The sequence below is a fragment of the Crocodylus siamensis genome, chromosome 4, assembly GCF_052110815.1.
Source record: "Crocodylus siamensis isolate JL-2025a chromosome 4, ASM5211081v1, whole genome shotgun sequence".
NCBI lineage: Eukaryota > Metazoa > Chordata > Crocodylia > Crocodylidae > Crocodylus > Crocodylus siamensis.
The window spans coordinates 74,752,447-74,778,230 of record NC_143398.1 but is presented as its reverse complement, the minus strand read 5'-3'; the positions used below and the strand labels follow the sequence as shown (position 1 = coordinate 74,778,230).

General features: G+C 42.0%; 1 protein-coding gene across 7 annotated transcripts in view; it reads right to left on the bottom strand.

Moving 5' to 3' along the window:
• SYT1 (synaptotagmin 1) overlaps window positions 1-25,784 on the bottom strand; it is a 560,022-nt gene that overhangs the window by 178,482 nt on the left and 355,756 nt on the right. For 6 of the 7 annotated variants that reach the window (XM_090042587.1, XM_090042589.1, XM_090042586.1 and 3 more), the window contains one exon: window positions 19,828-20,016. In XM_090042587.1, the coding sequence (XP_089898713.1) occupies window positions 19,828-19,996 (169 nt within the window). In that variant the 5' untranslated portion in view covers window positions 19,997-20,016. The remainder of the gene's footprint in view (window positions 1-19,827; window positions 20,017-25,784) is intronic. The other variant, XM_090042592.1, reaches the window with a different exon arrangement.

Genomic DNA, 25,784 nt, shown 5'->3' with positions numbered 1-25,784 from the left:
ATCATGGAAAGTGCTTTGGTAAAGATGCTCTATATGGTTAGATTATAATTAAACATATGTACGGATGAACCCAAATGGCTATCACTGAGCTCCATTTTGACTAACATTTTCAAATCATTTTATAATTTTAACTGCTACCCTTGATTTCAGAGAGCATTAGGTATTTTCATGTGCCTAATAATCTTTATATTTTTAAATATTACTTTTTTTGTGAATTGGGACAGCTATCAGTTCTAGGAGTTGAAACCTATCAAAAAAGGTTTCATAAAGCAAAACCATTTAGAAACTGGTATTCTGGAACAGTTTTGTATGAAGTGATTACCATCACAGAGGTATAATCTAAAAGGATACGATGGACTGCAATTTATGAGTAGTAAACCTGCCTCATCTTCTGCTGTCTTCCTTCCACTGCCCATACTGCATGTAAATATTCACCTGTGTCACATTATAAAATAGCAGGCTCTTCTACAGAGACCAAAAGTCCTACATTTTGGCTCAGAGTAAGGGCTTTTTTTTTTTTTTTTTTTTTTTTTAACTGACATCTGGTTTACTGTAGGCTGAGAAACCTTGATATAAAATCGTTGGATTTCGATAAAGAGGAAGGAGATATTGAACCAAAAGAAGAAGCAATTTTGAATGCTGTGATATGAATTGCTTTGCACATGCCAAATCTCTGCTACAAGGAATGCTAATAAATGCATAAATGAGATAATGTGGCAAGAACAGGGAGAAGTCTTCTATAGTTAGGAATGATTGACAATTTTGTGTAATAATAATTAGTCAAAATAAACATCATCGCTACCTAGGAGAGGAGGGATTTGCCTCACTCATTGATGTTAGATACCAAATAAGTTGCTATTATGAATCCATAGAAGGAAAAGAAAGTATTATTCTTTTCAAAAACTTCAAAGATAAATGAAGTGCCCCATGGTGGGAATTCAGAGAACATAATGAATGGCAAAGTATTACCTACAGAATACTGTCCTGAAAGATGTCAAAAAGACTTCTTTCTAGAAGAAGGACTTATTTTGGCCAAAAAAAATATAATTAATGTCTGCCATATGAAAAGACATGCCTCAACTTTTGTCCTGGCAGTCCTTTCCTGAATTAGGGAAATTATGCCAGCTAGAGTACTGAAACATGCCCCCAGATAATATAGGGGCTGTGAGCAAATTAGGGAGCTCTTGCTGAAGTTGATGATTAAGATTAGATTCAGATTCAAAAGCCTATCAACTGACCTTACCAGATGGCTTGTTCAGCTGCCAGCTGGAACTGAGCCTTCAGAAGCCAATAATTTAAGTATGATGTTACAGGCTCTCTCTCTAGAGTCAGATTTGCCTAACCATACCAGGTTTCTGAAGCTTTGAGTCTTGATCCTCAGCTGGTACCCACAGGCTAACACCACTGAAAGTCAATGCTTTATACCAGTTGAGGATCTGGCTTGAAGTACAGTTCTAAATCTAAAAGGGAACCAGGAAGGGATGCTGTTCAGTTGTAAAACTGATAATAGCTGGTAGGGCTGTGTGAAACACCATTGTTTAATTTAGATGGCCATTTCACCATTTTGAAGGGACATCTAAATTAAGAAGTGTTTCATTTTGTTGTTTCACTTTGTTTCGTTTTGAAGCACTGTACCATTTCGTCAAAACTGTTTCGCTGTTTCGACGAGTTTCAACATTTTTCCCATAGGCTATAATGGAGAATCATGAAAACGCCTAAAACTTTGTCATGTCTTGCCTGATTTGGATGAAAATTGCAAGGATGGTAGCCTCTTCTGAGGGCATCAAGTCTGCCATGTTTCAAGGTGATATGTGCAGAGATTTCTGGAAAACTTCACCTCAAGCTCTTCAAAGCAAAAATCCTGACACTTGCTGGCAATGGCAGCCTCCTCTCATCCGATGTGCAGATCTAAATGAGAGGAGGTTGCTGCTGCTGTCTGGGGCTGGCACTGGGCACCGCCTGTGCCCAGCACCAGAGAAGACTGCTGCTGCCACCTGGGTCTCCTCTCATCCGGCATGCAGATCTGGGGGCTAGCACCCCCGGGAGGAGTCTGGCACAGTCTGGCAGCCCTCCCGGGGGTGCAAGCCCCCAGATCTGCATCCTGGATGGGTGGAGGCTCAGGCTGCCTCTCCCACTTGGGACCAGTGGTGGGTGCAGGCTGTGCCCTGCACTGAACAAGATCGCTACTTCTGCAGCCTGAACTTCTTCTCATCCAGCACAGATCTAGGGCCTTGCAACCCCAGGAGGCGGGCAGAACTGGCACTGCGCTCTGCCTCCTGCCACCAGGGTGGGCTCCATGGGGCTGGCAGAGGCAATCGGAGTGCAGCCCAGCAGCGGGAGGTGGGCAGAGTCAGCACTGCCTTCCAGTCAGCTGTGTCAGCCCCACAGAACGCAGGCCAGCAGCAGGAGGTGGGAAGAGCCAGGGCTGTGCTCCATTTTGAGTGCCCACATTTAATTTCAAAGCTGTTTCAATGCTTTTTGTTTCATTTCAGTTTCACTGTTTCAAGCTCGAAACATATCGAAACAGTTTCGAAAGAAAACAGAGAAATTTCGCACAGCCCTAATAGCTAGACATAGAGTTTCTGTTTTGAAGTGGCAAGTGAGATGCTTAGGTTTGACTGTCAGAAGTGCTGAGCAGGTCTTCTACTACATAGTAGTGAAAAGATTTTGCTTGTAGTTTACATCTATGAACCTTAATTAGTGTTGTATTATACATTATATTTACAAACCCTTCAGGGAAGTTGTCTTTATTTTTAGATCTTTTTCAGCACCAAGATCATCCACTTACAGTGGTATTTAACAAACAATAACAGCAATGACAGACATTCTGTTCTTAATTTGTACCTCTGTGCCAATCTACTGCAGGTTTCTCATCACAGTGCATGATACTGTCTGGCAGATGCTGCAGTACTTACACACTTTTCTCATAAGTGGGTGTGATGTCTTACAATATCCAGGCAAAACAGGTGAATCAGAGATGGAATGCCAATCTTAACACTGCATTTTTGTGACTTTATTAACCTTTACTTTGCCACAGATTTTTTAAACAATTCTACTAAGCTTAACCATACACATATTTTGCCTTGCATGCTGTATATTGTTGCAAAGCAACTATTAATTTCAATTTATTGCCAGTGGTAGGCTCATAACAACTGCTTTATGCACTCTTTTTATAAGCACTTTCAATGCAATATTGAATAATGAATTATACATGTAAGGTAATTGTTATAGGTAATCCTTCTGCAGGTAATTTTGAGAAAGACAAAAACTGTATATATTCTATGCATGTAAATAACATTTTAGCACACATTTTATTGTCTTCTTCTAATAGTAAGTATTAAAATTTTAAAGGAAATTCCCAGTGCTGAAAAAAAGGTTGTGAAAAACATGTTCACAGTTTTCTGGTTGCAAATTGAATTCTCTACTCAATTTAAAAGGAGCTGGCACAACTTGACATATCTATAATGCAATAAAATACCTACACAGCCATTGTAATGAATATAAAATAATAATCACAGTGATATGCTTGAGGGGACCCTTGGGTGTTCTCAGAAGCCCCTTGTTAAAATCCTGTCAGCAAGCTGAAGGTAGGTGCCCACTCCGTTTTTTGCCATAGATTACTTTCATCCCTATGGTAATAAAAAATTGATCTGAAGAGGATTTTTTTTTCATCTTGGGAATGTATTAAGGTGTCAGATATTTTTAAAAATATTCACAGGAGAACTTTTATGAGGTCTTACCTTTCTTCCCCCCATTTTAATTACCTAATTCAAAAGCTACTTTGCATTACATTAGTATCTTTTTCAGGAACAAATTATACCTGTTTCCAGCCCATCTAATTAATAGTGCATAATTCCTTTGCCACTGAGGTTTTTCTTGCCTCTCTGGCTCTAGTAAAGCAAAAGGTATGTTATCTTATTTTTAAATGGAACACCAGTTTCACAGGTTGCCTCATCCACTATGCAAGTGCATGAGTAGTATATGTTATAAGCATCTCCAGTCATCAGGGTCAGGAACAGACATTACACCTTTACTAGTATAAGTGATCAGAAACTGGTTATATATCCAGAACAGAACAGAACTTCAGCACATCAACTGGTTTAAAAATGGCGGAAACTGGTCTAAGATTTTTTCCCACAGCAAAGGGCAAAAGTGTGTTTTGTTCGCTACTGATCTAAACTATGCCACCTACAGAAAACCACCTAACTTAGACTGATTCCACCATGGGCTTTTTGAATGTCTGTACCTAACCCAGAGGATGTAGTGTGCTGCAGCTGGCTTTTTGTTTCATATGTAAGAGCTTATGGATGGGTGACTAGTGCCACCTTAGTTGGGGGGGCACATGCTCCCCCAGTGACCAATCTTGATGACTGAGGGGGGGGCCCCCATGGCCGATTGCACTGAACAGGAAGTGGCTGTGGTGCTCCCAGAAGTGGCTGCGGCACTTCATCTGGTGCTTCCACTCCCCAGCTGGCACTCACAGGTGGGCACCAGCGCTCCCGCCTGCCCCCCCCGCCCATCGCCTAAGCACCCCCTAGGCATCACCACTGAGCTTATGATTTTAACTGCAGTCTCATCAGCACACCTCCTTGGTGTGTCAGCGAAAATGGCTGATATTTTCTAAAATGCAGCTCATTTGGGATTGTAACTCCTATGGACAACTGATCAATGGGATGAGCTTCCTTTGATCAGAAGAAATATTCAACCAACTGGTGAACATGTTATAGGTCCCCTTCTGTGCATGTTACAGACCCTTTAGCTCAAACAGTGGCAGCTCACGCTTATAAACCCCGGAGGTTCCTGGCCCCAGCCCTTGTGTCAGAAGCAAGAGGGCAGCTGTCACACATGCTTCCCAATCCTGACAGTATATGTTAAGGGATTTGCATCAAAAGGCACATCACTAGGGTTTATAATTATTTCCTTAAGGTAACCTTTTTTGTTGGAATCAGTTAGGAGGGCATCACTGGACTACCATGCTCTGGGAGGCGTGCTGAGGGAGATGGGCGCACAGGCGGTCTTCTCTTCCATCCTGCCAGTGAGCGGTCGAGGCAGACGCCACGAGATGTGCATAGCGGAGACCAACTGGAGGCTACAGGAATGGTGCTTCGAGGCAGGCTTTGGCTTCCTCAGCCATGACCGGCACATCATGATGAGAGACATGCTGGGATGGGATGGGCTCCACCTTTCCCCTAAAGGTAAGCGTGTGTTCTCTTCCAGGTTGTTGAACCTCCTTCGGCGGGCTTTAAACTAGGCTCGTCGGGGGAGGGGGAAGATGAGGGCGGAGGAGACGATGAACTACCAGGCCCAGCAACAGCCAGCGAGCCCAGACCAATGGTCAAAAGGGAGAAACAGGTAAGTGATGTGGGACGGGGCATTGCTGAGACTAGGGGGTCAGTGGGCACAACCGTTGGAGGCCTCAAATGCCTCTACACGAATGCTCGAAGTATGGGGAAGAAGCAGGAGGAACTCGCCCTCCTCCTAGCTGTCACCAGCCCTGACATAGTGGGGATCACAGAAACGTGGTGGGACTCATCGCATGACTGGGCGGTGAGTGTCAAGGGCTATAGGCTATACAGGAGGGACAGGATAGGAAGGAAAGGTGGAGGAGTAGCACTCTACATCAAGGAGGAATATACTTCCTCGTCAATTAGCAAGGGGGTAGAGGGGGGGCACTCTGAGGTGCTCTGGGTTAGAGTAAAAGGCAGTCCAGGGGAGAGAGACTTAACGGTGGGAGTCTACTATAGACCTCCCAACCAGGGAGAAGAGCTCGACCAGGAATTCTTAGGTCAGCTCACAGAGGCAGTGAGGGCTAAGGATGTGGTCATCATGGGGGACCTGAACTTCCCAGACATCTGCTGGGAAGAGCAGTCAGCCAAGTCTGATCGCTCACGTCGGTTCTTAGCCAGAGTGCAGGACCTCCATCTAACCCAGGAGGTGCACAGCCCCACCAGGGGAGACGCCTTGTTGGACCTGGTGCTGGCCACAGGTGACGACCTGGTGAGGGGGCTGCGGGTGATGGGCCACCTGGGAGACAGTGATCATCGCTTGCTGGAATTCACCATCCAGCGTAAAGTGGCAAAGGGCTGCAGCAAGGCAACAGCCCTAGACTTTAGGAGGGCTGACTTCAACAAGCTAAGGAGGATCATTGGGGAAGCGCTGAGGACCCAGAGGGGAAGGGAGCCAGATGTCCAAGGTGAGTGGTTGCTCCTTAAGGAGACGATCCTCCATGCCCAAAGGGAGGTAATCCCAACAAGGGTCAAAGGGAGCAGGAGGGCACATAAACACCCATGGCTCACTAGGAGCATCCGGGAATGTCTCCTTGCTAAAAGGGGGGCATACACCCAATGGAGGGATGGGGTCATCACCAAGAAGGACTATGTTACAGTTGCCCGAGGATGTAGGGGGGCAGTCAGGAAGGCCAAGGCAGAGATGGAGATAGGACTAGCTTCCCAGATTAAGGACAATAAGAAGTCCTTCTTGAAATACATAGGGGGTAAAAAGAGGGTCCCGGGTAATGTGGGGCCCCTGCAGGACATGATGGGCAATTTAGTCGTCATGCCAGATGACAAAGCTAACATATTTAATGATTTCTTTGCCTCTGTCTTCCTAAGTAGGGACCAGTTCAGCCACCTCCCTGCTGGGCCCCCCTCGGGCCCCGGGAGAGACACGCCTGGGCCAGGGGTTAGCGAGGAGTTAGTTAGGGTACTTCTGGAGAGGCTGGACGTGTTCAAGTCCGCTGGTCCAGACGATCTTCACCCTAGGGTTCTACAGGAACTGGCCGAGGTCATTGCGGGACCCCTGGCGCGGCTCTATGAGCACTCGTGGTGCTCTGGTGAGGTGCTGGAGGACTGGAAGAGGGCCAATGTGGTCCCTATCTTCAAAAAGGGAAAAAAAGAGGACCCGGAAAATTACAGGCCAGTTAGTCTTACCTCAATCCCGGGTAAGCTCTTTGAAAAAATTCTCCTGGCACACATCCAGGAGGGCCTTGCGGGGGAATGCATGCTCAGGGGCAACCAACACGGGTTCATCAGTGGCAGGTCTTGTCAGACCAACTTGGTGGCCTTTTACGATCAGGTCACCAAATCATTAGACGCAGGGGTTGCTGTGGATGTAGTCTTTCTGGACTTCCGGAAGGCTTTCGACACTGTCTCTCACCCTGTCCTCATCAAAAAGCTGGGAGACTGTGGTGTCGATGCCCACACAGTCAAATGGGTCGCTAACTGGTTGGAGGGCTGCACCCAGAGGGTGGTAGCGGATGGGTTCTTCTCGACCTGGAAGGACGTGGGCAGTGGGGTTCCGCAGGGCTCGGTCCTCGGGCCCGCCCTGTTCAACATCTTCATCAGTGACTTGGATGAGGGGGTAGAAAGCACCCTGTTCAAGTTTGCTGATGACACTAAGATGTGGGGGGATGTGGGTGCACTAGAAGGGTGCAATAGGCTACAAGCCTACCTTGACAGGTTGCAACGGTGGGCGGATGAGAATAGGATGGGGTTTAACACTGATAAGTGCAAGGTGTTGCACATGGGGAGGAAGAACCGGCACCACACTTACAGGTTGGGGAACTCCCCTCTTGCCAGCACGGAGACGGAAAAGGATCTTGGAGTCGTCATTGACTCCACGATGAACATGGGCCAGCAGTGTGGGAAGGCAGTCAAGAAGGCCAACCGTACCCTGTCATGCATCCACAGATGCATCTCAAGCAGGTCCAGGGAGGTGATCCTCCCCCTCTATGCGGCACTGGTCAGGCCGCAGCTGGAGTACTGCGTCCAGTTCTGGGCGCCACACTTCAAGAGGGACGTGGACGATATGGAAAGAGTCCAGAGGAGGGCCACTCGTATGATCAGGGGTCAGCAGGGCAGGCCTTATGAGGAGAGGCTACGGGACCTGAACTGTTTAGCCTCCACAAGAGAAGGTTAAGGGGGGACCTTGTGGCCTGCTACAAACTGGTCGGGGGGATCAGCAGGCACTGGGGGAGTCACTGTTCCCCCGAGCACTGCCAGGAGTGACCAGGAATAACGGTCACAAGCTGGCGGAGGGTAGGTTTAGATTAGATATTAGGAGGCGCTACTTCACAGTCAGGGCGGCTAGGGCCTGGAACCGGCTTCCAGGGGAAGTGGTGCAGGCTCCTAGCCTGGGGATTTTTAAAAGGAAGTTAGATGAGCACCTTGCCGGGGTCATCTGACCCCGGTGCTCTTTCCTGCCAAGGCAGGGGGTCGGACTAGATGATCTACCTAGGTCCCTTCCGACTCTAGCTACTATGAAACTATGAAACTGAATAATCAAAGAATATCTTAGATTACAAAGCTTCTTTTTCAGTTGTTCTCTGCTTGATGAGCTTTTAATTTGAATTTTCGATTTTCACTCATCTGCATGGGGTGTACTAGATTCAAGAGTTAGATTTTCAGCTTTGGCAATGCAAAGTGTTAAAAAATCTTGAGACAAGCCCCTAAAATATAATGAAATGACTTAAAAAGCATATAGTTTTTTTATTTTATTTTTTAGTAATATATTTGGACTCTTTTCATTTGATTTGTATTCCTTCTGACTTTACTGGATATACTCAGGCCATGTTTTCATGCTTTATCAACCAAGTGGGCCAGAGGCATTCTTTTGTTAAAACATGGAAGATGAGATTCTCATATTAATGGAAAAGAATAAATATTGTGAGATTTGCAGTAAAACTGCAATACTGACATTTCCTTTATCCTGTACTTTCACATATCTTTTTCCATTTCTAATTTATGCCACAAATGACTCACCATTCCTAATAATTCACACTTTTCCTTTCTGTAGAGCGGTGAATGTCTTTGAGCAACATTAGCAAAATGGAAGATGGCTTCAATAAATGTGATACAGGAGTAATGTAAGTCTGTTTCTCTGGACTTTCTCCTAGCTTGAGAGAATCTTCTCATAAGCATTTGCAGTTATCTCATTGCGCATTTTCAAACATCCCCTTAAAACTCTCCTTTTCCATGATACCTAAAAGGCTAGACAACAGTTAGGCTGCAGGTCTAACTGCAGATCATTGCAATCATGCTGATCAGAGCTGTCTTATTCTTCCTATGCTATGCATTCCCACTTATGCCTACATACATTTGCTGCCTCTCATTTTATCTTTCTTTGGCCCTATGCACACTACAGAACATCTGCTGTCATAGCTAAGCTGACACAGCTATGTCAGCAAAACTCTCTTGCATAGAGGGAGCACATGCTGGCATGAGGGGGTTTGCAGGTATAGGTATAGTCACCCTACAAGGTACAGAAAGCTTCCAAAAGTACTTTATGTCACTACAGGTACATCTACACCAGGGTCTTGCTGGGTTAGCAATGGGATAGGACTTTTCAGCTTTCCTACCTAAATGTGTATTCCGGCAAACTTAGTCTGCCTTCAGGCAAAGTTTTTCTTTCTGTTCTGCTTTTACATGGTGCCTAGATCAATGGGGTCTATTACTAGAAATTTGGCTATCTGAATAATAATAGTTATTAGTAGTAGTAGTACAGATAATAAGTTCATGGTGATTTGTTGCATTTATCTCTGTGTATTAGTAGAAGTTTGGAATCTGGCCAGTATCCCTTCATGCTGTGTATTTGTGACTGAGTGGGAAAGATCTCGTCCCCTGAAAACATGCTGCAGAGTATCTGACTCCATGAATAGTAATGAATAGTACCCATTGCCCTCAGCGTACTGGCAAACTGGATGGAGGTGATAGGCTGAACAAAGCCCTTTAATTATTTTCTACATACCATCGAACTGGCAGTCTATAACAACAGATTTCAGAAATACTACAAAAGTGCACAACTGCTCAGGATTTTGATGCCAAGTTAGAAAAAAAATTTAAGAAATGACTTGTTTCTTGGAGGAGGTCATATGCACATGTAATCCAATCTAAACTGATCAGAGGTACAGAAAAGGTGAGGGGGAGATATATAAAGCTCTCAGAATTATAATAGTCAAAGAAAGAGACCAGGAAGTATAGCCTATGTGCGTGGACCTGTAATTTAGGTTAGGGACAGAATTACACATACACTTGTTTAAGTGATTAGAAATTGGTTTAAACCTGTAACAATGCATGTAAAAGAGTTTCAAAATGGCTGAAACTGATTTAAGATAAACCTGGCTGAATGTAGTATTAGACTTCACTGGCTGGACATAAGGAAGAATTTCTTTATTGTCGGAGCCCCCAAGGTCTGGAACAGCCTGCCATCGGAGGTGGTTCAAGCACCTACCTTGGACACCTTCAAGAGCAAATTGGATTCTTATCTTGCTGGATCGTATGACCCCAGCTGACTTCCTGCCCTTTGGGCGGGGGGCTGGACTCGATGGTCTTCTGAGGTTCCCTTCCAGCTCTAATGTCTATGAAATGGATGAAATCTATGGTTTGGGTCAAACTGGCTTATGAAACTTCTGTCCCAGACCCGTTCCTGGTTCAAGTCCCCCAGCATCCCATCATGCTTTGCAGCCCTGGGCTGGGCTGTCTGCTCCAGAGAGCAGGGCTAGCCCCCCACCCCTCTGCTCCCTAGTTGGAGAGCTGGAGCAGTGAGGGCTGTCTAACAAAGGGGGTGGGGAGCAAGCCCAGCTGGGGATACAGCCCAATCTGGGGGGAGGACTGCCCCTGCAGGCAAACCCCAGCTGGGGACTGGGGCCAGGGAGGCCTCAGACTCCTTCCCTTGCTCAAACTTACTGCTGGCTTTGACTGTGGACTTTGAATCCCAGAGGCACCTGGGAGCAGGAAGAGGATGTGATGAGCAACCTGCTGAGTCCTGCTCTGGTAAGTCTGCACTGCAAATCCCGGAGAGCTCAGGGACAGCAAGAAGAGAGCAACACATAGCCAGAGAGCCACTTTCTAGCACACCCTGGCTTCTGGCCTCAGCCACCGCAGGCACGTGGCTGCATTTCCTGGGTCAAAGAAAAATGTCTGTTCACTTCTGTTTCAATTTAATCCGTGCATCTTAAACTAACCTGCAAAGACTGAATCAATTCAGCCCCAGGCTTTTTGACTGTCTGTATTTAGCCTTAAGGATTATTTTATTTGCTGAATTTACTCAACCATACATATGTATCTATATTCTACATAGCAAAGCTATTAAACAGCATTCATCTATGTATAATTCTTACTGTTTGGTTTAGCTTTACATCATGGTCTTTACATTTGTAGCAATTTTTTTTCTTTTATATTCCTTACCCTTATTCTGCTTTGGGGTTTGTTAATTGTTGCCCATGGAAAATAAACAGTCTGTTGGGCCCTCAGAAGCAAGAGACAGGGTTGATGAAAGGGTAAAAAATGTATGGCTCAGAGGCATGGTTCAAGGCATACCTTCTCATGTACAATCAGCCTAAAGCACAAGAAAGACCTTGTGGCACTCACTGAGACCATCACGAGTTCCCAGTTTTATCAGTATGTCTCAGCATTTGAGTGAACAAGTTGGCACACATTTGTCATTAAATGTACAAAAAATGTTCACAGGTTTCTGATTATGATATTGTATTAAGATCTCTGATGGGGTTTTGTTCCTAAGGCCTAACTTATTGCTATTCATATGTTACTTGCAGGGTAATATGCTGGCAACTGTAGTAACATCTGAACAGATAAATGTTTTCTGGTTATATTAACCTGAATTTTTTAATTAAAAATTCAAACTACAAGGTAAACAGAAGGAAAAAGTGCTAGGAAAAATCTCAAGTGTACCATCAAGTTTCTGAAAGTGTTTCTCATCTTTTTTCCTTTTAAAAGGTTAAATCTTCTTTTATCCTTTTACTTCCCTTTCTCTTTTTCCAAGACTCATTCTTCTCTGTCTTATCTTACTTTTCTCCTTGATCTCCATCCTTCAGCATTGTAAGACCTTGTCCCCAGAACCAAAGCAATAGGCTTTTTCTTCCCATTATGTTATAATGACCATTTTAGAGATATGGGGTAGGATTGATACATGTAAACAAAGTATAATGCATCATTTTACTGTATGGACAAGAGCTTTGCTGATCTGTAAGAAGGGACTTCCGTGGGGAAGAAGTGGATCAAAAACGTCTTAAAAAGCTTTTAAAGCAATTTCCCATCCAGAAGTTTGACAGTGCCATTTTCTCTGCTTTTTGGTGTTTCTCCATTCTTAAAATATTGCATTTATTCTGTTTAAAGTGAGGGAAGCAAAAAGCTGAGATATTGCCTTTATTGCGGTAAAAATCGCTCAAAACTGCTGCAGATGGAAGACGTATCAGAACAGGATTATAGCAGCCAATCAGGGTTGGGAGATTTACATACAGAAGAGTTATTGAGAAACAACTGTACTGTGATTATGCAAATCAGGCACTCACAACCAAAGTGCAGGGATTTGCATAACTGAGGAAAAAAATCTCTGCAGTTATGCCTCAGTAACCTTATAGCATCTCTGCACTTTAATTGTATGAGTCATTGTAATAAAATGACACCAATCATTTTATCCCCAGTAACATAAATGAAGAGACAACAGCTCTCAGAATGTTCTGCATGTTTTCAGATGCACACATACTCCGTGCACAAGGTGAGGGATAGAACAATGCTTTTTAAGGAGAGAGAGAGCAATGGAAGGCCAGCACTTATGGCTGCATATGCTAGAAATATTTATAAGCTTTTAAAGTTTGTTTTACATAAACTTATGTCAGGAGTAAAGTACTTGCCCGCTGTCTTTCCTAGGAAATATTTTTGTCTTAAACGCCTTAGATTTCTGGCAGCATTGGGTTTTGGCATCATAAAACACAGGAAAAAAAAGATAAGGACGCCTTTACACATGCTCTGACGTATTCCGATTAGAACGGTTGAATGAGCTTTAGTTAAAATGATGTTAGGATGCTGAATACAAAGGACGCTGTGGGTGTTTTAATTAGAGTGGCTACTGAGAGCTGATTCCTCCCCCCACCCTGAAACATGTGTACAGAACCCAAAATCTATGAACTCTATGAAAATGTACATTAAATCACCCCCTCAGAGTTTTTTGAAGTGTAAGGTGAAATGTAAGATTTTGGGTTGGGATACTGGAAGAGTAGTCAAGAAAGGGTTGATATTTGCAGTTATTTATGCCTGAATGTTATGCTAAATAGGCATCCTTAATATCTTTTTACATAATGGAATGGAAAAAAAAATATAAATATGTGTGTGTGTGTGTGTGTGTGTGTGTGTGTCTGTCTGTGCACGTGTATGCATGTTTGTGTATCCATTCCCTTTTAACCCACATTAGACTGAATGCAAGACTCACCAGTACCATGTTGACCCAACCTGGCTCCCCCAATCCCCGAGTTAGCAAGGTGTGGGGAGGCCCTAATGGTGTGAATGTGTGTGTGTGTTTGGGGGGGGGGGTCTCTTCCCTGCTTCTCCCTCAGCCACTGCTGACAGGGACCCTGAACTCCTTTCCTTACAGCACCCCTCTGGCTGGTCTGCGGTGTGCCATGGGGCCAGGGTAGCTATGGGGACACAAATGCCACTTCCTCAACCCCCTCAGCCAGGCTGCATGTGTGGCTGGGATCAGAGGCTATCACTGACTCAGGTCAGTGACAGCCAAGGGGGTGAGGCCAACTTGGCCCTTGGGCAGAGCAAACCAGCTCCTCCCAAGGCTAGAGCAGCCCTGCCCGATGCTGTTTGGAATGGCGGCAATTGCTCTCTACATTAACCCTTGGGGTCTGGCACCGATATTCAATAAAGTGCTCTAACAGAAAGCACTTCAGGTTAGTATGCATCCATCCAGGGTTAACTTAGAGTGGGATCCGCCATTTTAAAAATGTTATATCTGCTGTGAACGTCTGTTCTGTTACAGCTATAAAGTGCTTTCTACATGCTTAAAGCACATTAAGTGTACCTTCTGTACGTAGCCCTAGTTCTGTAGTTCAGGCATTCACCTAGAAAACAGAGGAGTTTCTCTTTTCTGAACAGCACAGTTTTTTTGTTTTCTAAACAGCACTTTTCTGTTCAAGTGCCCAATCCATTTTAGGCACATGGATCTGTTACATGCCAGGTGAGTAGTTTAACCACTGGGGCATGATCTCTCTCTCTCAATAAAACATTTCCCTTGGAAAGTTTCACTAAATTGATACATCGACATGAAAAGATTCAATGTAGCCAAATCTACATTTTTTAAATGAAAAAACGTCTAGCTGAAAATTCCCGACTAGCTCTAGTAGGCAAGGTGTACAAACTTTGCTGCCAAGTTAAAAACTCTGCTGAATGTTAATCTTAGAGAGAGCAGGGGCTGGCCAACAATTTTGCAGTAGCACAAAAGTCCTCATCCTAAAAGCTGTGATCTTTTCTAAGGTAGAAAGGTTTCTATATTTCCTGAGATTTCAAAAGATAGACTACTTAGAAACAATTCTGATGATTTAAGCAACATGTATAGTTATAGTTTACATAAAGCATCTGTTTTATTGCAAATAAGTATGGTAAATCTTCCCAATCTACTCACTGCACATACATAGTACTAGTTATTTTCTTGCAGTGGGAAAACAATAATTTGGGATACAAAATGCTCCAAGTGTCCATAACATTATTTAACTGTTTAATACCTATATTCACTCTGTTACCAAGCTCTCTGCCTTTCTTCATCCCCAAGAGCTTGTGTTTTTCCTTTCTAAATTTGCAGGAGACAAAAATTTGAAGTGGTCAAACAGTTGTACACTTCATGGACAAATCAGATGGCCTGGTCACCCCCTCACAGCCTCAAGATGTGCAGGAAAGAAACCCACCTCTAAAGAGAAGTGAGGAAATCTTTGGAGAAGTTACTATAGCCTGAGAGGAAGCTGGTCCCATGGTAAGTGCATGAAATTAGAATTTGTTAAGCCCTATGGACTTCTTGAGTGACTCAAAGTAAATTTTAGGCCTCATTGTGCCTTGGTAACTCATCTATAAAATGGCAGCCAAAATACTCCTCACCTCACAGGATACATACATTACAGATTGTTCAGCATTCAGATTATTCTAAATGCCAAACATTGATTCAAGTGATGGGGGGTATTAAAATACTTAGCACAACCTAATTTCCCTTTTGCATGGAATCAAGGACATACTGGCCAGGGACGGAAATTACACATAAACCAGTATAAGTGATCAGAACCTAGTTTAAATGTATAACATCACAGAAGTTCAGTGCACATAAACTGCTTTCAAAATGTCTGAAACTAGTTTAAGATAAACCTGGACAGATGTAGTATCAGACTGAACTGATTTAGGTTAAATTGGTTTATTGAACTTCTGTCCCAGATCCCCTCCAGATTCAAGTTAACATTCAGTCCTCCAGCATCCTGGGATGCTTTGCACCTCCTCCACAAACCCCGCTCCTCACAGAGTGGGCAAGCTAGCTTTGGCTCAAGCTGTCTGCTCCAGCAGTGCAGAGAGGCATGCTTTAGTGTTGCCACCACCCCTCCCCGGCATCTGGCCTACATTTCTGCAGGCATGTGGCTGCATTTCTGAAATCAAACGTGAATGTCTGTTAACTTGTTTAATTGGTTCAGTCTACACTGCTTAGATTAACCTGTGCTTTTTGACGGTCTGTACTCGGCCATTGGGAACATTTAGTGATAAGAAATCTTAAGCACTGTTGCTGTGATATAGAGTGAGAGAGCTGTATACTACAGCAGGCAGCATGAAGGCACAGTGATAGCCTAACTTTCAAAGCATCTGTGGTTTGTCTTCAAAAAGGACAATCTGATAAAAATTCTGAGAGTGAACACAGTGGCGTGTTTTGTCGTTCATTAACAGATTTCATGGTAAGGGAGTAATCCAAGGCACAGGTAAGAAGATGAAAATGATCAAACTGGTCATCTAATTCTTTCCAAGCAGTATGCAAGAATATAGATGGCCGGCTTAACTAAATACTACTGAGGTTTGGCAGAGTTGCTCATATTTTATACTGCATCTTTCATAGTCCTTTTTATTCACAGCTTATTTAGAGAATTTCTTTAAAATTTAACAAAGATGGTAAAAAGAAGATATGGTGAGATACTTAAAGTGACATGAGTCTTTTCACTGACATACTGCTTAAGATTTTTTAATTTTATTTTTTTTTAGCCAATAGTTCATTATCTGATTTTAGCAAATAGCTATTGAACCCTTCAACCATGTCTTAAGGAAGGATTTTATATGATTAAAAAAACCCATTCACAACATTATTTGCAAAGAACAGAACACTGCATTACAAACTCATCTCTATCTGCAAAATTTCACATAGTACAAATCATTCCTGCCCCCAGTCATGTTAAAATTGCTGCTGAAAAATAAAAGGGAAATCCTATACAGATTTTTGTCTGCCTCATTTAAATAACTCCATGCACCATACATTAAAAGATAAAAATGCTTCAGTACTGAATGCTTTTCTCCACCTTTTTTTGTCTTTTTTCTCCTAGTAGTTTTTTCCTCCTGTGATATTATCAGGCAATTCTATCTGAATATGGTATATACTGGACTGCGCAGATTACCTAACTAATGACATGCAGACTTCTTGCCATTGTAACACCTCCATTCTTGCACATGGGAATTTCGAGTGACAGACCAAAGCTGGTTGCTATCAATTTTGCAGAAAGTGCATCTGCCAGATTGCCAAGATCCATTTCAGAGACAAAAAATTGATTAATATTCTAATTTGTTACCTGTCATTATTGGTCTCACTACATTATTTTGTTCCATAAGTGATAACCTTTACCAAAAATACTACAAAACAAAACAAAGTAGGCCCACCAAACCTCTTTGTAAAATATAATCCTTGCCCAAATATTTTGTAAGTTTGCTTGGGCTGCCAATTTGCAAATGTTTTAGACCATGCATATTTAAAAACCTGTATTAAGAAAACAAAAATAATTTTTACTTTGCATTTTACAAAAAGTGCCAAAATAATGTTTTTTGATGCTATCTGAATTTTTATACTGAACGAGTGTGTTCATTATTATACGTAATATCACTTTAGAAACAGTTCTAATAGTAGTTTAGTTTACTGCTTTTAACATGAATGTGCAAAGCACTAAAATGAAGTGAACAGCCATGGTCCCTTATATTATAATCTTAAAATAATAGTAGTATCCCAGGTCTCATATGACACTTAACTACTTTAAACATTTTCAAGTATTGATAAATTAAGCCCTCAAGTTTGCATCAGTATTTTCTAGTGTACACTCCTGTATATGCATGAAGTTACAAGACTTTTTTTACAAAAGTCTTCTCAGGAACAGAAATCTATGTTAGTGGATCTAAGTATAAGCTTTATTGCAAGGAACACCACTGCATTTCTAGAAGACTGATGGTACATCAGAGGCTAAGTACAGACATTCAGGGAGGTTATGGGGAGGTGAGATCTTGTTAAAAATGGTCACCTGATATAACGTAGTTCACCTGGCTGTGGACCCTTACACACTTAGCAATTTAACTTAACTAGGGATCTAAATGGACTAGGGAACTGGACTAGTCTACCCTAGTTCCCTAGGGATCCAAATGGACTAGGGAACTATACAGAAGTTCAGGAAGGTTAGAGTGGTCAAATCTAAGTTAACTGTACCTCCAAGGCAGTCAAACTTAGATTGGGCCCAGCAAGACCCATTTATCTGAACCTCTGTACAGTTCCCAGTGTAGGCCTGGGCTGGAAAAGCTCAAACACAGGCCCCAGTCCTGGGGCTGCACTTTTCCTACCACTCAACAACACCAGGCTATTGTTACCCATCCACCACTTGCCCCTCCCCAAGATGGAACTCCCTCGACCCCACAAACCCCCCTATCCCATAAACACTCCCAGTGCCAGGAGCCGACTGGATTAAAATGGGGTGGGGGGAGAAGTGTGGGGGATGGTGAAGGGGGGGTTGTTTATTGGGGTGGGAGTTTGGCGGCCTAGCCCCTCCGATCCCTCCAAGCCCCCCGCAGACCCTGCTTGTGCCCCCCCATACCACAAAACCCTCCCAATCCCCACCCTCCAATCTGTGGACCCCAGTAACCCTCCTGACCCTTCCCCTCTAACCTCCCCCTGCAGACACCATTTACCTCCTGGAGACCCCACTTTCCCCCTGGTCCTTTCAGTGTGTCTTCTGCAGATCCTACTTGCCTCTCTGACCTCTCCAAGCCCCCACTAGCACCTATCATGATTTACTTTACATTAAGTGACCATTTTTAACTTGATCTAACCTCCCCCTAATCTTACTAAATGTCTGTACGTACCCAGAGTGACTATCGCTATAGAAGACCAACCCCAACTTTATCTACATTTTAAAATCTCTCAGAGCTCGAAAGTTCTCAGCATTTTTTCACCACTTTGAAAAACCTCAGATAAATTCTCCCCTTAGGTAAACCGATGCAAGCATGTTTGTACTAAATGTTTGACAAAAAATAGTGCTGGTAAGAAACTGCTCTTATTCCTGGGACCTGAATTTAGGTCCTGATCCTGTCATTATCCCATGATTCCAATAAAGAAAAAATTTGTGGAGGCAACAGCTTCAAGATGAAACTTCATTAGTTTATGAAAAGCATAGTTGGATAGGATAGGGATATTTTGATGCAGTAATATCAATGTATTATATGTGTATTCAAGTATTTAGTAATTCTATGAAGGGGTTGAAAAAGAAAACAATCTTTGTAGGGGGGGTGTCTGGAAATCTCTGCTTCAAGGCTTCTGCCAGTCACCTGTAGAGACCAAGGAGAACTTTTCTTTATGAATATGTTACTGATCACTGGATTTTTTTGACCTTCCTTTGAAGATCCTGACCACTGCTAGGGGTGGAAGTTTGACTGGGCTGCACTAGTGTACCTACCAATCCTTAAAAATTATGAATTACTATGGATTAAATGAATATTAAGATTTGGGATCAGGAAGGACCTTTTCCCCCAGGCAGTTGGGTAAGGGTTTTGGGGTTCTTTTTTTTTTTTTTTTTGCCTTCCTCTGTAATGTGGGACTTATTTTAGGGTTTTCTGAGCACAATTTAACCTAATTAATTTCCTGGCAGTGCAGGAACAGTCTCTCCTACTCTGTGTGTGTGGCATACTCTAGGGCTTTATTAATAGCTGCCTTCTAGCTGTGGTGTATGAAAAGGATCACAGACATTTTGAAAAGGGCCAGTGCAAGGCACTGGAGTCAAAGGCTCAGGAGGAAGAGGGCAGTCTGGTTCTATGTTTGTATTTACCTTTGCATTGTTGACCTTTTTGACCAGCAACAAGAATCTGTAAAGAACAGAACCACAGTTTCTGTAGCAAATGGAGACTAGATTCAAATCCCTCCAGTATTTGTCACTGTCACCCCAGCGACAATTAATCTGATGGCAATTATTTTAAAAAGGGTGTGGACACATAAACAAGTATATTGGTTTTAAATTATACCAGTTATAGCAGGTCATGTTGGAACCTACAACCATTTTGTCGGGCTGTTCTTATCCTAGAGCAAGTGTCATTAAACTACTGTAATGTTATACCTGTTACATTCAGATTTCAAGTCACAGTGTTTTAGCTCTGCTTACAAAGGTATAGGAATGGACAGAAGGAATAGTTGCCTTGGTTTATTGATGTGTATTACAAAGCTAAAATCTTCCACCCCTAACTTTAAAGGGTTTATTATTACATCTATCCATAGCCAAAATGGAATTAGAATTTCTAGTTTTTCCCCTTCTGAGCTTTGTTAGGCTGTACCACATGGAGTTAAAGAATAGAAATTATTAGGATTATATACCTGACTAAAAATAGCTTTAGAAACTGAAAAGAAAATGAATCATGTGACAGCAATCCTAACATATTAGCTTGGTATCAGCTTGCTATTTAGATAAACTGCAGAAATATATTCTACAACATAGCCAGTATGTTGGCAGTAGCTTTCTACCACGGGATTTCAAGGCAAAGGTATTTTACTTACGTGGAATTTTGTTGAGTTCATTCATAAACTTCTTTAAATTTGAAAATGTATCTTCTTTTCCACCCGTACCTCCAGGACTGGCTGGTTCAGTGCCATTATTTGGAAGCGGAGTTGCGATGGTGGTGGCTGGCGGTGCTGCCAGGGCCTCATGATGACTTTCGCTCACCATTTTAGTCCCCAGGGAAACTGCTTTTGGGAAAATAGTGACAAAAGAAAATATTTAAATGGTTAAAGTGGATCAACAACATACTAGAAAGGCAGTGCATCAACTGATGTATCTGCTTACTGGGTAAATATCACATCATTAGCATATTGCTGCATGTTGGTTCATTCAATATTTATTAGGCCAGAGGGAAAAGTCATTTCCAGAGTTAATTTCAGCTGTAGTTATTTTATTGCTTAGGATTTTTCTCCAATACTTCCAAGTTTAGGACTGTTGAATTTGCTAGACGACTCAAAATGACTATAAATCCATCATATAGTTTTAGCTTTTGCCCTTCAAGTTTGAAAGTGTAAGTAGGTAAACTAGGTAATAACAGTCCCATCTGTACAAATACCATACTCTATTTACCCAGTTATTTGTGTGTCCATGTCGGGGGAGAAAGAGAGGTCATAGATAATATATTTAGATAAAATAAGTGAGGTTGTGAGAAGAATATAATAAAAAAACCTCCAATCATTCCAGCAAAAACGATAACCTATTGTTGTTCCCCATTTGAGCAGAATTGTACATCAAACAGAAATTGGTTTGTATCCATTCTTGATCCTCATTTATTGAAGGCAATTTTCCTTCCAGTCATTTCCTGTGACATTTGCTACAGACAATATTCTGTTAAATTATTCACTTGTCTCATTGGTGTATTAATGAAGTTACCACATCTGTGGGGTAGTTAACAGCAGCCAGATTGAAGCACCCATGATAGTAACAGAAATATACTCCTACCTTAACAGACTTTTAAATTTAATGGTTGCTTTATGGGCATTTTGCAAAACCATTTTTGTGAGTTACAGTATATAGAGAAGGTTTGGGGATGGTGGGGGATGATGGGTGAGGAGGAAGGGAGATTCATATAGTGCAATTTCAGTGCCACCTGAGGTTTGGTTGAAATGTTTGAGTTGGTTTTGAACACACTGTTCTGATGTTCTACTGTGGCCTAAATATCTTTGATTTGAATAATCATTCTTCATTTTTTATTTTAGAAAACCAGAGGGAAAAGGGATTTGAGAGATAACAATCATTCATTATTGCTCTGAGTGTACAATTGCTCTCACAGTCCCAGAAGTAACTTGGCCTTCAGCCTTCCACAAAGAAATTTAAACAACTATCAAATGAAGAAAATTAGTCGCATCAAAATAACAGGGGCAAACGGCTTTGGAGTATACTGAAAATTCATTAATCAAGAGCCAATCTTTCTTACTTTGTGTAAGCCTTCCCACAGAGATGAACGAGTCTCTTCAAGTCACTAAGGCGATAAGGACTGGCTTTCTATTTCTTTAAACCAGGGCTGTCCAACTGGAGGCCCAGGGCCACATCTGGGTCCCAAGGGAGTCCCCCAGTTCCCAGCCCAGGTGCCCTTCTCCACATTGCTCTCCTGTTGCTGCCACTGGAGTCTCTGGGCTCCCCCTCCCTTCTCTTGCTTCTGCTTCCTACTTTTGCCCAGGGGAGGAAGGCATGGCCTGCAGGGCTGAGGGAGCCCACAAACAAGGTATGGAGTTGGGGAGATAGGGGGACTCAGGGACCCCACACAGTGCAGGTGGTCTGGTGCAGTGTAGCAGCATGATGGGGGCACCATACAGTGCAACAGTGCAGTGGGGGTGAGAGAGATTCCACTGAAATCACCAAGACAACTCATATGTAAGCATAAACATCTCCAAGAACTAAGACTGTAATCTAGCACCTCCGTTCTATTTAAAGGTTGAAAACAAGGCCTAAAGATGCTTACCTCACTCTGTGGAACCCATATTGGGGTGATGCAGTAGCAATCTTCCTGAAACATGGCTATGTAGACCTGGGTTCTGTCCTGCTCCTTGCTTCTGTATTTTGTTTTTGCCCTTTTGTCACTGCCCTGTGTAGCCTCAAGTCTAATATAAAATGATGGTGACGGTGACACAGAAGGCATATATGATATAACTCCACCTAGTATTTCATTTGCTCATGCTATTTGTAAATAATTGCATTTACTTACTGCCTGCAATGGTGCAATGGCAGATCAATATCCAAAGCACAGTGAAGTCCATGGAAAGATTCCTGTTGATTTCAATGGGCTCTGTATTAGCTCCTACTTCTGTAAATGTCCTACTAGTATCCCAAAATCTCATTAGACAAAATATGCTTTGCAGAACTTGGACACTGCTCACTAATATGTCAGTTAATGCAGATTAGTAGGACCTATTTCCATGTATTATGAGGAAGGCCAAATACTACGAAACAAAATATTAAGAGGCATTAGCTGTAAATTTTAGTGTTATTATATATTATATAGTATTCTGTCAATGAACATCAGTTAAATCAGAAACAGAGCCATAAGATAGATCTTAATTAAATAAAAATTACATTGCTTAATTGTAATATATTGCTTCATTATTTCAGGCCTGGCAGTTCACTACTTTGTTTTGTAATGGAAGACACAGTTTGCAGCACTGACTATCAGCTAATTAAATATTAAGGCAAATGTTGTCATTTATTTGCTTCCAATTTTGCAATTGCATTCTGAAATGTATTGGGAAAGCAAACTTGAAATCTTACATTTTTTTTAAAGAAGGGAAAAATAATGAAACAAGCAGATTCCTCTAATCTCCAGGAACAAACCTCTGTAGTCTCCTAGTGCTGTTCGAGGTCATCTGAATCTAATGAGGCATACACAAATGCTCTGAGACTTTGCAAGAGAGTATTCAGCCTTTATGTGCCAAAGACACTGTTCTGATATTTTTAAATGTGTGAAGGAAAACGAAAAATCTACCCACTTTTTTATCCCACAGAAACCTCTCAGCAATAAACACCAAGCTTCTGACCACTACCCCCCACCGCACACATGGCTTTTGTTATCATAATACTGCAGTATCCCATCATAATGATATGAATATGGCAGAAGTATTTAGATTGTGAAGTATCTGATCATTTAATTTAAGATAGTTTATTTAACAAGATAAACATAGTTTTAGTATTATAATGTATTTTGGGAAGGTGACTACTAAAATAATATCTCTGTTTATGAAGTGACATCCTTGAATACAAACACAAAATAAAACCTACATCTAGATTGGAAAGGAATAAAAAGTCAGGGAATTTAATTAAGATTTATATATAAACCTTAATTATACAATGACATATATACTTGCCAAGTGATTATCAAAAGTGTGCGATTTTGTGAAAAACTCAGTAGAGAATAATTCTTAGTATACCTATTCCTTCTGTATAGCACAGTCCACATATTAATGCTGCATTTACTAATATTTATAACCTAAATGCAAAACAACAGCACAGAAAGCAATAGTTCTATACCGCAATTTGCCAGTTTGGGAAAATAATTCTGGGATAAATCATCATCTAAATTACTGAGGAAGCTGAAGTTTAGGACTCCCTCCCCCACTCTGCTGGAATGATTCCTGTAGTGAATGGATTCCATTACTGTCAACTCAGGTTCTTCCTAAGTGCCCTCTGGGGAAAAAACAGAGTCGTGCCTTTTTAGAGCAGGTATGACACTGTTAACATTTTAGTATTTGAACAGTCTCCAGAACACACAGACCTGAAGATCTTGGGGATTTGATAGAAGGAACAGTTTTCTTTATACGGCCACCTGCCTCTATCCAGCTCCCTCTGTGCTCCAGGCATCAATGTGCTAGCACCAATCTTAATGCTTGGAGCTTTGGGAAACTTTGGGGTGGAATGAAAATGGGGAAGCCATCTATAGACAGAATAGATTTAACTCATAGAGAAGCTTTTGGAGAATAAGAGAAGATGGGACAGATGGCAAAGGCAGCTCCTTCTTTTATATATAACCTTGAACACCTAAGCAAGAGTTGGTAGTCAGCCATGAGGCAGCCAAGCCTATTAGAATCCTTTTAGACTGTTGTAAGTTGTTCTTGAAGAGAAATTTAAACCACTTGTAAAGGCACTCCTATTAATTAGACAAAACTTATATTGTCCTTTCCAGAACCCTTAATTAGAGATGTGAGAGATGCTCACAACGAACCCCAAGAACATGCCAGTTTCAAGTTTCAGTATGAGAACAAAAGTGGAGCATCCAGTGGAGTGTTGTCCTACTAAAAACAAAATCCTGCTAATAACAAACTGACACTAATACTTTAGGTTTTCAGGAGACCATGCCTACTACAATTTTGTTGTGAGCCTGACCTCAGATAGCAGACATGGTAAATGTCTAATGGAGCAGCTTGGCCACATGGCGGTACCTTATTGAGGGACTTTAAGGGCTTGTACAGACATTCAGTTTCTCCTGGGAGAGTTCATACTCAGGAGAAACTGAGAGTGTACAGATGTTCACGCTTTTTCTCCCAAGGAAAATATAGGTATTCTGGGAGAAAAATAATCTGGGAACAACCAGGGTTAAATCACTCCCAAAAGAGTTTCTCCTGCCGTGGCTTCTCTCGTAAGAGAAAAATGGTCCTTCAGCATCCCTCCCATCTCCCAGGGAAACAGTGTGTCACTCGCTAGACTCTGCTGCTCCAGCAGGGAGAAGAACATGATGCCTTCACAATCCCTACATTGTGCTACAGGGAAACACAGGCTGACCATGGGCAGTCTGGGCCAGCTAATCTGGTTAGCTCTATGCACTGCTCCCATTTGTCACCAGGCAGACTAAAGGAGTCTTCAGAGCATGCTGAAATGTGTACAAAGCCCCCACCCCTCCCTTGGCTGCACAGTGTTAGCACTGCAACCTTTTCTCTCTTCAGGGCCTCAATATTCAAATGGCTGTACCTGTGGCTGTGGGTAAGTTTTTCTACCAGGAGAACAAACCTGGGAGAATTCTCCTGAATTATTGGAATGTATATGTAACCTGCCTCTTATTAAATATGGTCAGTATTACTGAAGCTTGAGATTTCTGGCCATTTCAAAACACTGCAATATGGACTAACTTATGTATTCAGCACATGCATCTACACGTGTGTTTAATATGTAGTAAACTATTTTACTGCGCATTAAAGCATGGCATAAAACTGTGACATAATGCAAATGAGCAGTAAAATAGTCCACTGTGCATTAAGCATCACTAAAAAAGCATGCAAATACACTACTGCATATTAGCACAACCTAACGCACATTAATGCATGCGTAGACATGTCCAGGGTCATCAAAAAGTAGTACTGATATAAGAGAGTAAGGAGAACAAACTATGAAGTATCAGCATTATTTATTTATTGCTCTCCTACAAATAGACTGGAATCCCCCCCGCCCTGCCAATACTTTTATAGCAATTTTAGGCCAATGTTTTTTTCTGTGGGCAGTTAAAACCCACCTGAGAAATAACTATGAATCTTTCTTCAATAACCATACTAAAAGTACAATAAAAAACCCTTTGATACTTCAATATAATGAAATGTTGAATGTTTGCTTCTAGATTATAAATGGTACTTGTGCTACAGCTGATCCATTAAGTACCTCAGACATGTTCAGCACAGTAATTACATTCAGCTTGGAACAAAGTTACAGAACATGTTCTCTGAACAAACCAAAACCTTAAGCTAAAACTAAGAATTTGGTAAATAAAAATTTCTTCAGTGGCTTTATCCATACTATACCAAGAGACACACAAAATTATTTACCCTTAGTGACAGTATGACCATGGTAAGCATGTTCTGGTACTGGGAAAGGTTTCATATGATACTGAAAATTTACCCATTTAAACTAGAATGTTTCTAATGAAATAAATTTATCATTAAGAAAATGGGAACATTAGCAGTATGTCTAAAGATATCAGCAAAAAGTGATCTCTTCCCAG